This window comes from Phyllostomus hastatus, unplaced genomic scaffold, assembly GCF_019186645.2.
Source record: "Phyllostomus hastatus isolate PE091 unplaced genomic scaffold, TTU_PhHast_1.1 phas_scaffold_317, whole genome shotgun sequence".
Lineage (NCBI taxonomy): Eukaryota > Metazoa > Chordata > Mammalia > Chiroptera > Phyllostomidae > Phyllostomus > Phyllostomus hastatus.
Genome location: NW_025334023.1, coordinates 4,024,249 through 4,036,892, shown reverse-complemented (window position 1 = coordinate 4,036,892; position 12,644 = coordinate 4,024,249). Strand labels below are relative to the sequence as shown.

Below are 12,644 nucleotides of genomic sequence, written 5' to 3'. Positions count from 1 at the left end.
GCTTAGATTTGCTGACCACCACTTCCCAGTTACCACCCTTGGGCCCATTGGTGTGGCAGCTGGAGCTGCATCTGAAAAATCCACTCTTTTTGCCACACAACAGCGCAAGAGAAAAATCCATCTCATGTGGGTCTTTCTGCCTTGGCCTGCCCTCCAGCCCTTCCCCTGGCCCCTCATCTCTGAGCACAGCCCATAAATCACTCAGTACAGATTCCATTTCTGCAATCACCCGTTCATTTTCATTGATCCCCTCTGGACACATGGAGCCAACTTTGATTAATTGCTCGAGATTCCATCCTTTGCTTTAGGTAAGGTGGGAGGAAAGGACAGAAATTCATTAACAAGTTTCCAGCAGCACAGAGCTCGATGGCTGTCTGGTTGCCTCACTCCAGTACTTGACACTCTAAAAAGGGTCATTAGCAGGATTGTCAGATTCTTGGCAGCCCACTGAGACAGACAGGCAGCTATACCCTTGATTTTGCCTTCTTGGTGTTAAAACCAAGGATGCTTCTTAAAATATTTATTATGCAATTGGGAATTTATTTAGTTCTTCTTAGCAGGTTATGTCTAGAAGAGGTATTTAACAGGAAAAAGGACTACAAGAACAACAGCACAGGACAGAAAACATAACCTCTAGCCATCCAGTGCAGCCATTTCTCCCCCCTGCAGGAGGACACGTCTGCCTGCAGGGAACCTGGACTGATGGAGGAAAATCGGAACCAGGAATCTGACCCAGGTCTCTGGTTCCACTTTTGTAAAATGAAGGTTGACACAGTCTAGTGGGAGAGAACAAACATTGATTTGGCCTTTACACACTTGTTTTCACAATAGGACTAGAGAGCTTGTAGGTACGATCCCTATTTACAGATGTAGAAATCAAGACCCAGTACTTAAACAACAAAGTCACACGACTTCTAAGTGGTGAGGCAGGATTGGCAGTCAAGCTCATGTGACTAACACCCATGCTCGGTCCAGTACTTGGGACCATCCGTGGGATCCCTATTGTAAAGATGTGCATCATTCCAAAATAGCAGTCCTGTTCCTTCCTTACCCCAAGCCTTTGATGACTTTATGTGCTCTTGTTGTCTACGAAAAATGAGTCACATGAAGGTCACAGATACTGAGTTGTATCAGCACTGTTACTACCTCCCAACCCCCACCAGCCTCTGCCCAGAATTAAGCCTGTGGTGGCAGTATTTTCCCAGCTGTGGTCCTAGCTGCCCTCCCTGTGCTGATGAGCCACACCTGGTGGACCCTCCCTGAGGCCCCAGGCTGGAAGACCGAGTGGCAGCCGCACAGGAAGGGCTTACAGGCGTGGATGGGCACTCTCAATCCAGGGTGCTGCTCCTTTCTGGAACTAGCCCCTTTGCCAGGGTCTGCTGGACAGCAGGAGGTAAACCTTGGAGGGGGATCCTTGGGTAGCAGGGTAGCAGGGCAGAGGTAAAGGAGGATCGGTTGTTGAGGGCCTGGGCCCCAGAGGGGCAACTCTCTCAGGAGATGCAGCTGGGAGCTCAGAACTGGGAACCTGCAGAGGTCAGTGGCTCCAGTCCCCTGTCCCAGGTAAAACCCCAGTTCAGACATCTGCAGACAAATTTGGAGCCTCTGTAGCTGAGGTCACAACATCAGTGTATATAGTTGAAATCTCTGTATCATGAGGGGTGTTGTTATAGAAAGGAAAGGACTTGACTGCAAGTCTGTCATCCTCAGTTAGGGTCTTGACATGGCCACAAACTCACTAGGTGACCTTAGGTGACTTATTTGCCCTTGCTAAGCCTCGTGTCCACCCGTAAGTCGGGGTGGGGTGACCCCTGTCTGCCTGGCTGGCAGGGCTGCTGTGAGAACACAAAGTGTACATAAAGTCCTCTTAGAAAACCACAGAGATGTCGCAGTTTGGGAGGACGAAACAGGTGCTAAAGCAGTTAAAAATGGGAAATCTTTTTCTGTGCGTTGTGTAAATGTGTTTGTAGAATTTGGTCTTATGCAAGTTCCTTCTTCAACTTCTTGGTGAGGATGAAAGGCTCTCAGTGTGTGCCAGCCTCGTGCCAGAGCTCCCTCTGTCTTCACTCTATTCAATAGCCTGGCACATAGTACACACTTATTGTTTGTGGAAGGGAGGAGGGGAGAAAAGTGAGGGAAGGAGGGAAAGGCATCGAGAGGAGATAGAGCAGATGTGGTCTCTGCCCTCAAAGAGCCCTAGTTGGCCACTCCTCTGAGGGGGCTGCTGTGGGGGTGGGGGATGGGGACACGCTGAGGGAACACAGGAGTAGGAGGACTGACCCTGGAGGTGGAGGGTGGAGTGATTTCACTGAGGAAGTGACCCTGGAACTGAAGCTTCAGTCGCTGAGGAGGGGGTCACTAGGCAGAAGAGAGAGTGGCATTGGCAGCCTCGCTGATGTGCCTGAGGGAAAGCTAAAGCAGCCAAGGGCTACCTCGTGGGAGGTATGGACTCCAGGGCAGAGACGGTGTGTACCGCTGAGAAACAACACCTGCAATATTATTTTGTGTTCTGGGGTCACATTTTCCAAGGGATGGGGAGCCGGCCGAGATGTGCTGTGCGGAGGGCAGCGAGGGCTCCGAAAACCAAATGTCTGAGCTGCTGCGGCCATGCATAGCCAGAGGAGCCAGGAATAAGGACCCATCGCTGCCCCCTTCAAATGGCTCCAAACCCAGGAAAGGCTGTCCTGGGGTAGGCGCAGGGAGTTCTCTGGAAGGGGGGCCCTGGAGCACAAACCGGGATCAGGCAGGCATGGGAAGGGGTAGAGCTGACAGAAATACGGGTTTCTGACCACTGGTCCACCAAGAGGTGGGCTGCCTCACTAGTGTGCACCCGCCCTGGGGCAATGTGGGAAGGGACTAGTGAGAGCTGGCAGGGAGACTGCAGCAGAAGCTCAGGAGACCGATGACCCTCAGGTCTGTCCTTCCAGCCCTGGGTGCCTTTGACTTTCTCTGTGAAGCGTGCTTTCATAGAGCAGAGAGAGGGCACTTCTGCAGTAGAGCGATGTCTTTGTCCCTTTGGGGCCTCTGTTTTAAGAGGCACAGGCTGGCGAGGGCTTAGGGCCAGGACTGACGGCGGGGCCGGCGCTCCGGTGGCTTCGGTGCCCCCGGTGAGTGCTCACAGGTCTGTCCGCCTGCTCCACATGGGGCGCCCCTCATGTCCAGGCCCCTGTGTCGTTCACTCTGGGCCTGGCACAGATTTTGTCAGTGAATGGATAAAAGAGAAAACAAAAATAGAATAAAGAGAAAAAGCTACACACCAGCCACTCGTTACTCCCATAAAGGTCTGCCAGGCTCTGCTGCGAGCCAGACACTGGTTACCGGAGATGCAAAGACGAGCAAACCCAGCCGGTGCCTGCGGGAGAGCGCAGGTGTCACTGAACACCAGGGTAATTGCTGAAACAGGCTACCACAGAGTCCTGTGGAGGAGTGAAGTGGGAGCGAGAGCTCTTGTTTTGAGGAGGCTTGTCTCCTGCAGATTCTTTATAATGAGTCTTTCAAAGATTGTTTCCTTGGCACTCCACCTTGTGGAGTGTGTTGGGAGCTTGGGTTGCGTCTGGGAATTGTGGGCGCCTGTACAGGATCCTCAGAGGTAGACAGGAGGACAAAACCATGAAATTACTCATATTCTGTCCCCCACCCCGCCAGAGCCCCTAAGGGGCAGTCGGCCTGGGCCCTGGCTCAGCCCCCTGAGTGAGGCGCTGGCCTCCTGGCCTGGTTTCCAGTCTGTAGAGTAACACGGTTGGACCCGATCACTGAGTCCCTCTTAGGAACTAACATTTACTGAACATCACCCGTGTTCCAGGGGTCATGCCATGAGAATTCAGGTAAATGACTCCCCCCTGGAAGGTGGGCCCTGTGCTCTCCAGGCTATAGATTAAGGAGACTGAGGCCTGGAGCCTGGCACGCCCGTGCTGACCTCTGATGGCTGTGAAGGAGCTGGGTCAGAAGTCACAGCCAGCTGTTCTGCTCTCGAGCCCAGGGTACACTTCCTCCTCCAGCAGGCTGCCCTTTGCGTGATAAGAAATGATCTGTGTTAAAACACCCAGCATCAAGTCTGGCATGTGGTTATTGCTCAGAAAGTATGAGTTTCTTTCTTCCTCAGGGCTTTTTCAAACTGAAGAGGCAGGGATTCAAGGATAGGGTCCATAGGGTCCTGATTTCTGAACACGGCCCTATACAAGGAGCATAGCCCCAGCCCTGGGCTGCTTTGATGCTCCATCAGGACTCAGGCTGGGGAGAAAAAAATTCTTGGCAGATTAGAATTGTCATGCAAGGGCAGGAACCAGTGGGAGGAAAGGAAGCCCTTCCAGCAGATAATCTGGGGCAGGGCTTGATAATCTGCTTCCAGGCTCTGATAAAGCACGGGTCCAAGGTCAGTGTGCGTGTACCCAGGAGGCATTGTTTATTTCCATGGAAATGGGAAGAAGGGCAGAAAACCAAGTTCTTAAAACTCAGGATGTCTCATATAACCATGAAACACTGCATTTTACAAATAGGACAGATCCTGGCACAGAAAAAGCTCTCATTTATTCATTTGGTCAGTAAGTGTGTATTTAGTCAGGGCCTGCCCTGGGCCAGGCACTGTTTTAGGTACAGAGAATACCATGCTGTGCAAGTGTGACATGTTCCTGCCCGCTGAGTGCTTCAGTCCAGCAGGGGAAACATCAATCCAAAGAATGCAGTCATTTGCTGTGGTAAGAGTGTGAGAGAAAGGGCCAGGGACTCGGAGAGCCTGTAGCAGGGGATCTGGTGGCATCTGCGGGCCAGGGAAGGCTTCCCTGGGAAAGTGCTCTGGTGAGCTGAATGGTGGATGAGTAGGCACTGATCGGTGGAAGAAGGTGCGAGAGAATATTCCAGGAGGAGACAACAGCATGTGCTAAGGTGTAAATGGAAAGAGCAGTGCAGACTGAGCAACAGAACGAAGTCCTGGGAGGTTGGGGCGCAGGAGCTGGGAAGGGGGTGGGGGCAGGCTGGCTGGCTGGGTAGGGCTGTGTAACAGGCTCTGCTCTCAATGCTGAGTGCAAGGAGAGGCCACTGGGGAGTTGCCAGCACAGAAGAGATATGCCTTTTTGAAAGATCACTATGATTTCTGTATAACAAAATTAAGTAGAATTAGGAGCAGGGGATACCAGTCAGGAGGCTGTCACAGCGGCCCATGGAGATGATGGCACAGCCGGTGAGCAAAAGGGAGGGAGGAAAAGGAATGGGAGATACATGTTAGGAGCTGGGACAGACAGTTCTTGGTGGGCTGGGTGAAGGTTCTGAGGGAAAGGAAAGCCTCCAGGATGACTCTGGGTTTCTGGCTGGGGCCGCGGGGTAGATGATGAGCCAGGTTCCAGCGACAATAATTTGTTAATCCTTCCATTTGACCTTCTTTGTTCTAGGCCCTGTGCTAGACACTGGGGCTGCAGGCCAGGAGGATGGCCCCTGCCTTCAAGGAGCTCATGATCTAGTGGGGGAGACCTGACGTGTAATGGGGTACCCTCTGAATGTGGGGACAGACTGTAAAATGATGCCGCTGCAAGGGAGATACGGACAAAACTAACGTGGAGAGCCGCATCCAGGAGGGGCTGCCGAGGAGGTGGGATCTCAGTGGAGCCCTCAAGGACAGACAGGGAAAAGTGGGTGAAAGGCCAGTCCAGGTAGCAGACCCAAAGAAAGAAAAACACAGGCGTGTATAGATCAGCATGGGGCGGTCAGAGCACAGTGCGAGGAGGGTGAGGCTGCAGGGCTGGCCACCCGCCACCCCACCTTCCTCCAGGGCTGCTGGGAGGGTCCAGTGTGTGAGCACTTAGTAAACTGCTCCTACAGTTACTATAGTGCTGGGCTTATGCGTGTGATGCGTCCAAGTACTCCACAGACATCAAGGATTATGCTCTCAGATCCCTGCCTAAAAAAGGATCATCTGAAACCGAGGTCTACTATGCATGAGTAACTGCCCAAGACCTTGCAGGCAATAAGCAGCACAGAGGCTGAGAGAAACCCAGCAGGTTGTTCATTTTAGTTCCCAAGAGGGGACACAGGCTGGGAGGAGAAGGGGTCTGTGTCGCATGCTGCCTTCAGAAGGTTTGACCAGGTCTAGTGACCTGGCTCAGGGCACTAGATTTGGTTGAACAAGGGGCTGTGTCCAAAGACAGCTGGCCTGTGGGCTGCGTGGGGTGACTCCAGCCCGCCTCTACTCACCAGCCACGCTCCCAGCCTCCCTCCGAGGCCACAGCTTTGTCTGCTTCACACAGAGGGCACTGCAAGTGCTGCTTCCGCCAACCTTGCGGGGATTCCACAGTGGGAGACTGACAGGGCTCCGGGGAAACAAGGACGGCCAGTCAGCACCAAGGACAGTTTTGTATCGCCCTAGAGGGAGGTTTTATTCAGAGGAAAACCAACCGAGGCTGCTGTGGGTTTAAAAATGAATGCTTAATTGATAAAATTAACACTTAAAAATCTAGTACATTTTAACAATCTCTTTTAAGGGGGATTTTATAACTTAATTTAATTCCCCTGAATAATTTAAAGTATAAATAATTAAAATAAGCTAAGCTTAAAAATATGAAAGCTATTAGATTGTCATAAAAGTTCCATCATTGCTTACAAGATTTATAAAATTATATCTTTCAACTTAAAATCACAAGTCTAAATTAATTACTGCATATTTTATATTGGAATCACAAAGCAAATCTGTTACATATTCTAATATGCCAAATTATTTTAATATTGCAAATGCTTTCAAACTAAATCTACACTGATCTTTTTCTAAACATAATACCAAAAAAAGACAATATTGTAGATTTGATTTATCATTGCTAATACTAATGCTAAGCCTTGCCACAACTACAGACACTCCCTACAGAAACACGTTCACTAAACAGAGCAAAGGTTATATATCCATGCAAGTTTGGGCTCCGTTTTCCACTGGCTAAGAGTGCTCGTCAGACACGGGGCGTGACCGAGCACCTGCCTGTGTTCAGGGAAGTGAACCTGGGGACTCACATTGTGAGGGAAGAGGGCCAGCCCTCTTTCAGTGACCGTGGCCACAGGGGACTCTGAGTCCACATCCTGCCAATGGAATCGGTTTTGCAATCCAAGGCCCGAAAATCAAATTAAGCCCTGGTCACCTTTTCTTGTCTCCTATCGCAGCTTCATGACCCCTAAAGGATGACCCTATCAGGTCATTCATTACAGGATCCATCTAATCAATTTCCTGCTTGATTCTCTTCTGAAGGAGGTTTCTACTTTCCTTCTCTGGCCAACCGTCGAGCATCAGCAGTATTTGCGTGCCCTCCTTGGGTTCTGCATGCTTTGGGTGGCTTGCTTGGCTCACTCCACAAACACTAAGGTCTTACTGGTGGCCGCCAGCTGTGTCCGTCTGGCCGGAGCCACTGCGCTGTGTGGTGCTGAGCCAGGGAGCCGCGCTGGCTTCTCTCCGTCCACGGTGAAGCTCAGAGACCTGGAGAGGGACTAGACGGACAGGCTGCCTGGACTCCCATGTCCTCTGCTGAGGGATGGCCTCCCTCTGGCACCTCAGACGCTACACACAGTGAAGAGCTTCTGAATCAGGATGACATGTCAGAATTTAAGAACTCCGAATACATGTCATTTTACTTCTAAGTAAATAGAAGAGTAATTATAATATTATATAGGAACACCACGGTACAGGTGCTCTAAGTACATGATCTCTAACTGTCATAAATTTTTTAGTAAATATCATACCCAATGAAACAGATGACAGACTCGAGGCTCAGGGAGCTGAAACTGTAATGAGCTAAGAATGCATTACCAAGTAGGAGTCTCACTGGAATGGCTTTAGTGAGCAGGTAAGAAATAGTCCTAAAAGCCAGTAAGAACTGTTAAAATGCTGAAGTGGTGTTAAGCTTAAAGACTCGACTGGCCTCAAAGTGTAAAGGGTAATCATCACTTCTCTGCACTGAGCACCTACTAGGTGCCAGGCACTACAGGGGAAAGAAACCAGGCTCCAGGAGGGGAAGGGCCCAGACTGGGGGTCGTGCTGGTCCTCTCACTTTCCACATCACTTGCCCTCTCGGCCGCAGTTTTTTCCTCTGACAAGTAAGGGGATAAAACCCTCCCTGCGTGCTCCACAAGGCTGCCAAAGTGAGCTATGGAAAGAAGCGATTTGGAAAGTGGGATGTGTGCTCTAGGTGCGCAAGGGCATGTGACACTGGCCGAGTGGCCACTCCTGAGTGGTGAGTTTCAGCCTGGCCTGCAAGGAAGGAGTGTGCATTCTAAACCAGACTGGCATGGTCTGAGCATGGCAGTGTTTGTCCGCGGTGTCAGGGATGTCACTTGTTCTCCGCCACGTGGGTGGGCCAAGGGATGAGGCCATGTCTACAGTGAGGCTGACCAAGCAGCCTGCGAGGATTCTGGTGCTGGGCATCAGCCCTAGCACCCTGGAGGAAGTGTGGGTGAGGGCTCAGGCAGAGCAGAGGGAGCCAGAAGTAGGGAGGGAGCTGCAGGGCCTCATCCAGGCCCAAATGGGGAGTCCCAGCCCCTCGTCTAGCAAAGGTGGAGCAATGGCAGCAGCAGGGGCAACAATGGGGTACATTGTTCATAGAGAATTTAAAAGCAATAGTAAAACCAATTAAAAGCTGGCCTGCTTACTATTACCGCCAAATGCTGGCTGTTGAGAACAATGTCAGTGATAAAAATTCTTTTTTGTTTCCAAGGGGTGGGGGGAAGAGGGACATCCCCACTGCTCACTTCCTTGGCATGCCATGGGCCCCTCCCCACAGCCAGCCCTTAATGAGGGGTCAGGGAGTGGAAGGCCAAGAGGACAAGGAAAGAGCCCTCTGGCCTATAGGGTCATCTGAGCAGACAGCTAGAGAAGCTCCCAGGATGGGCCTGGCTATCCTGGAGAAAGAGCAGCCTGGGTGCAGTGAGGGTGGTCAGGCTGCTGGGTTGTCCAGTGGAGGAGTCTGAGTCCCATTCCAGCACCGTCCTTTCCACCTGGGTGCCCCCCACTATGTCACGTGCAGGTTATAATCAATTGGCAAGCACACTGAAGCACTGATTCCCGAGCCTGCTCCTCACCTCACCCCACCCCACATTCTGTACATGGAAATCAGGTTCTCCTCCTGGCTCTCCAACAGGAGCTGCCCTGCCAAGGCCGCACAGGCATTCTGTACTCTGCCCTACCCCTGGCCTGAGCTCTGCCCTCACAGTGACTGCCTCTCTCTCCTCTGCAGGAGCAAGGTCGATCCCTCCAGTGATTCACATAGGAATCGAGGTCCTGTAGCCACAGAGCCGGACAAGGATCAAGGTGCCGTGGGCTCAGGGCCACTGAAAGATCAAGGTCCTGTGATCCAAGAGCCTCCAAAGGATCAAGGCCCTACTGTTCCAGAGCCTCTGAAGGATCAGGCTCCTGTGGCCCCCGGGCCTCTGAAGGATCAGGCTCCTGTGGCCCCCGGGCCTCTGAAGGATCAGGCTCCTGTGGCCCCCGGGCCCCTGAAGGATCAGGCTGCTGTGGCCCCCGGGCCTCTGAAGGATCAGGCTGCTGTGGCCCCCGGGTCTCTGAAGGATCAGGCTGCTGTGGCCCCCGGGTCTCTGAAGGATCAGACTCCTGTGGTCCCCGGGTCTCTGATGGATCTAGGTCCCATGGTCCCAGGGCCTCTGAAGGATCTAGGTCCCATGGTCCATATACCAGTTAAGGATCAAGATCGTGTGGCCCCTGGGCCTTTGAAAAATGAAGGTTCTGTGATCTCAGCACCAGTCAAAAACCAAGGTTCCTTGTACCCAGTGCCTCTAAAGAATCAAAGTCCTGTGGTTCCAGCAAGAGTTAAGGATCAAGGTTCCATGGTACCAGAGACTCCGAAGGGTCAAGGTCCTGTAGTTCCAGCACCTGTCAAGGACCAAGGTCCTGCGGCCCCAGAACATCTGAAGGGTCAGAGCGCCGTGGGCAGAGCCCCTGTAAAGAACGAAGATCCTACGCTCTCTGAGCCTATAAAGAACCAAGGTTTAGTGGCCCCAGAGCTTCTGAAGGGTCACGATTCTGCAGTTGCAGCACCTGTAAATAATCAAGGTCCTATGGTCCCAGAACAAATCAAGGATCTGGGCCCCGTGGTCCCCGAGCCTCCAAAGAACCAAGGTCCTGTGGTCCCCGAGCCTGTGAAGAATCCAGTCCCTATAATCTCGGTGCCTCTGAAAGATCAAGATCCTCTAGTGCCACCACCAGCCAAGGACCAAGGTCCTGCGGTCCCTGAATCTCTGAAGACTCAAGGTCCCAGGGGTCCACAGCTGCCCACTGTCTCACCCCCACCCCCAGTCATGATCCCTACTGTCCCCCATGCAGAATATATCGAGAGTTCCCCTTGACACTCACCCCTGGGCACCAAGGAAGGAGCTGACAGTGAAAGTTATCCCTCCCCAGGGCAGCGAAGACTCACATTTAATCTGCATGAAACACTATTGTATAGTCTTGCAGAAATCTAATAAAGCTGGTCTCTCTGGCTCAGCAGTGTCTCTCTCTGGCTCCGTTTGAGAGTGTGTGTGTGTATGCGCGTGTGTGTGTATGTGTGCCATGCACATTTGAAAGTGGGCACGCAGGACTCTGCATCGTCCCTCCGGGCAAGAGGAGCCTGAGCAATTCCCAGCTCCTTCAAGCTGTCAGCATGATGGGAGAGGGTGTGGGATGCTAGGAGATGGAGGGCAGGACACACCTGTGTTTCTCCTTCACTCTCATACTCCTATACTCCACTTCTGACACCAGGAGTGTGGAGGCTGCCCACACACACATCAAGCAGTTATCCGACAGGAGCCAGATGACTCACAATTTAACTCAACTATCTCCCTGGAGAGAGTGTCAGCTGCTGCAGGGTAAGGGAGTCCCATAAGACTGTCCCCTCCACTTCAGATGCAAACTTCAGGTCCCGGATTGTATGTCACTTGTACTTCGAACTGGCTAAATTGGAGTTCCCACACCCCCTACTTGTCCCAATAGTTTGCCAGAATGGCTCACGGAAGTTGGAAACACATCTCCTGGTTTATCATAAAAGGATAAAGGACACAGATGAACACCCAGAGGAAGGGGCATAGAGCTCCCATGCCCTCTCCAGGCGTGACACCTCCCAGTAGCTCCAGCAACCCAGAAGCTCACTGACCCCCACTAATTTTGGGATATTTTTAGAGACTTCATCATGGAGGAATGATCAGTCATTCACACCCTCTTCCCAGAGGATGGGGGTGGGGCTCAAAGTTCTAAGCTTCTACTCATGGCTTCATCTGTCTGGTGACCAGCCCCCATCCCGAAGCTATCCAGGAGCCCACCAAGAGTCACCTCATTAAAACCAAAGGCATTGACCCAAGAAAGTATCAGTGTTTTAGGGGCCTGGGAGCCACACTGAGCCTAAAGAAGTGTTGTATATGGGACACCTCCCTCCTTTCAGCTCTCCCCCGACCCACACACCTGGCCCCACGACCCACACCATCTCTGAGATGTGTGACATCCAGGGATATGTCCTGGAGGCCACTGCCTACCACGTGTGCACCTCTGAAAAAAGCTGCCTCTGTGTGTGTGTGGAAGGCGGTGGTCCCTGAAGCCCCATGTTGGGGAGCGCACACATTGAGCTCTCCCAGACGGTGTCAGAGTGGAAAGGCAAGGGGGCCCAGCTCAAAGCTCAGGACACTTCAGAGGTAGGAAAAGAAGGCAAAAAGGAAGCTGAGGAGGGCTGGCTCTAAACTGTCCGGAGGAACCAGGGGCCTGTGCGGCCGGCAGCACTCCCTCATCTGTCAAAGGGTCCTGGTCCTGCTGATTACAGGAGATCCTGCAGGCAGCCACCACACCAGCATCTTGCCCAGCTCTCTATTGCACAGAAAGAAGGGCCAGTGAGGGAGGTGATGGCCAAGGCCTCTGGTCCTTGATGGCCAAGACCTTGGGAAAGGCAGGAAATGAACTAGATTTTCCTCACCCTTCAAGAAGCAGACTTCATTCAGGGCCCCTGGTTTGTCCCAGCCCCTCCCAGCATCCATCATCTCCATCCCTCCCCCACCTCTCCCTTCCCTGGCCGGCCTGGGAAGGGTGAGGAGGCACAAAGCGGGTGCGGAAGGGGCGGGGCGTTGTGGGGTCTCAGCAAGGGTTGATCCGCGTTCTGGGTCCGGGGCCAAATCCAGATGGTTCAGCGCCTGAGCCCCAACCCGAGACTCGGATCCCGAAGATACGTAGACTCCACACAGGGGCCCAGCACCCGTCCCTTTGCTCGGATTCCTGCAGCCCTGCAGCCCCGGCTCCCACCCTGCTGCCCGCTGCGCACTCGCGCAGCGCCACGCCAGCCAGCTCACCCCCTGCCCGGACCTTGCGCTGTGCTCTCCCGGGCCTGGGCTCCGAGCCTCTCTCTGGTGCAGCCCGGCCCCCGCGGGGGCTCGGGACACAGGATTGGACGTGGAATGGACATGCTGAGTCTCGGGTGGGTGATCGAAGCCTTGAGGCCCGCCGATGCGGACCACGCCCTCCTCCCAGTGGTCCTGGAAGAGGCTGGCGCCACCTGGAGGCCGGACTTGAAGCCCCTGATCCCAGGAAAAGGTCTAGACTCCACTGCTATTCTCAGAGGGTCCTCTCCAACAGCTACCCTGAGATGGCGCGGCAGATCCGACGTAAGCCTAACCCTTCTCCGCCAAACAGCCCGAGCCTAACCTACCCACCT

At 53.0% G+C, this 12,644-nt stretch overlaps 1 protein-coding gene across 1 annotated transcript in view; it reads left to right on the top strand.

Annotated features, from left to right (window-relative positions):
- The window catches only part of MAP6 (microtubule associated protein 6), a 73,992-nt gene extending 63,554 nt beyond the window's left edge, over nucleotides 1–10,438 (top strand). Inside the window, exon 4 of the mRNA XM_045818338.1 lies at nucleotides 9,195–10,438. Coding sequence (XP_045674294.1) covers nucleotides 9,195–10,320 — 1,126 coding nt within the window. The 3' untranslated portion in view covers nucleotides 10,321–10,438. The remainder of the gene's footprint in view (nucleotides 1–9,194) is intronic.
- The last annotated feature ends 2,206 nt before the right edge of the window (nucleotides 10,439–12,644 follow it).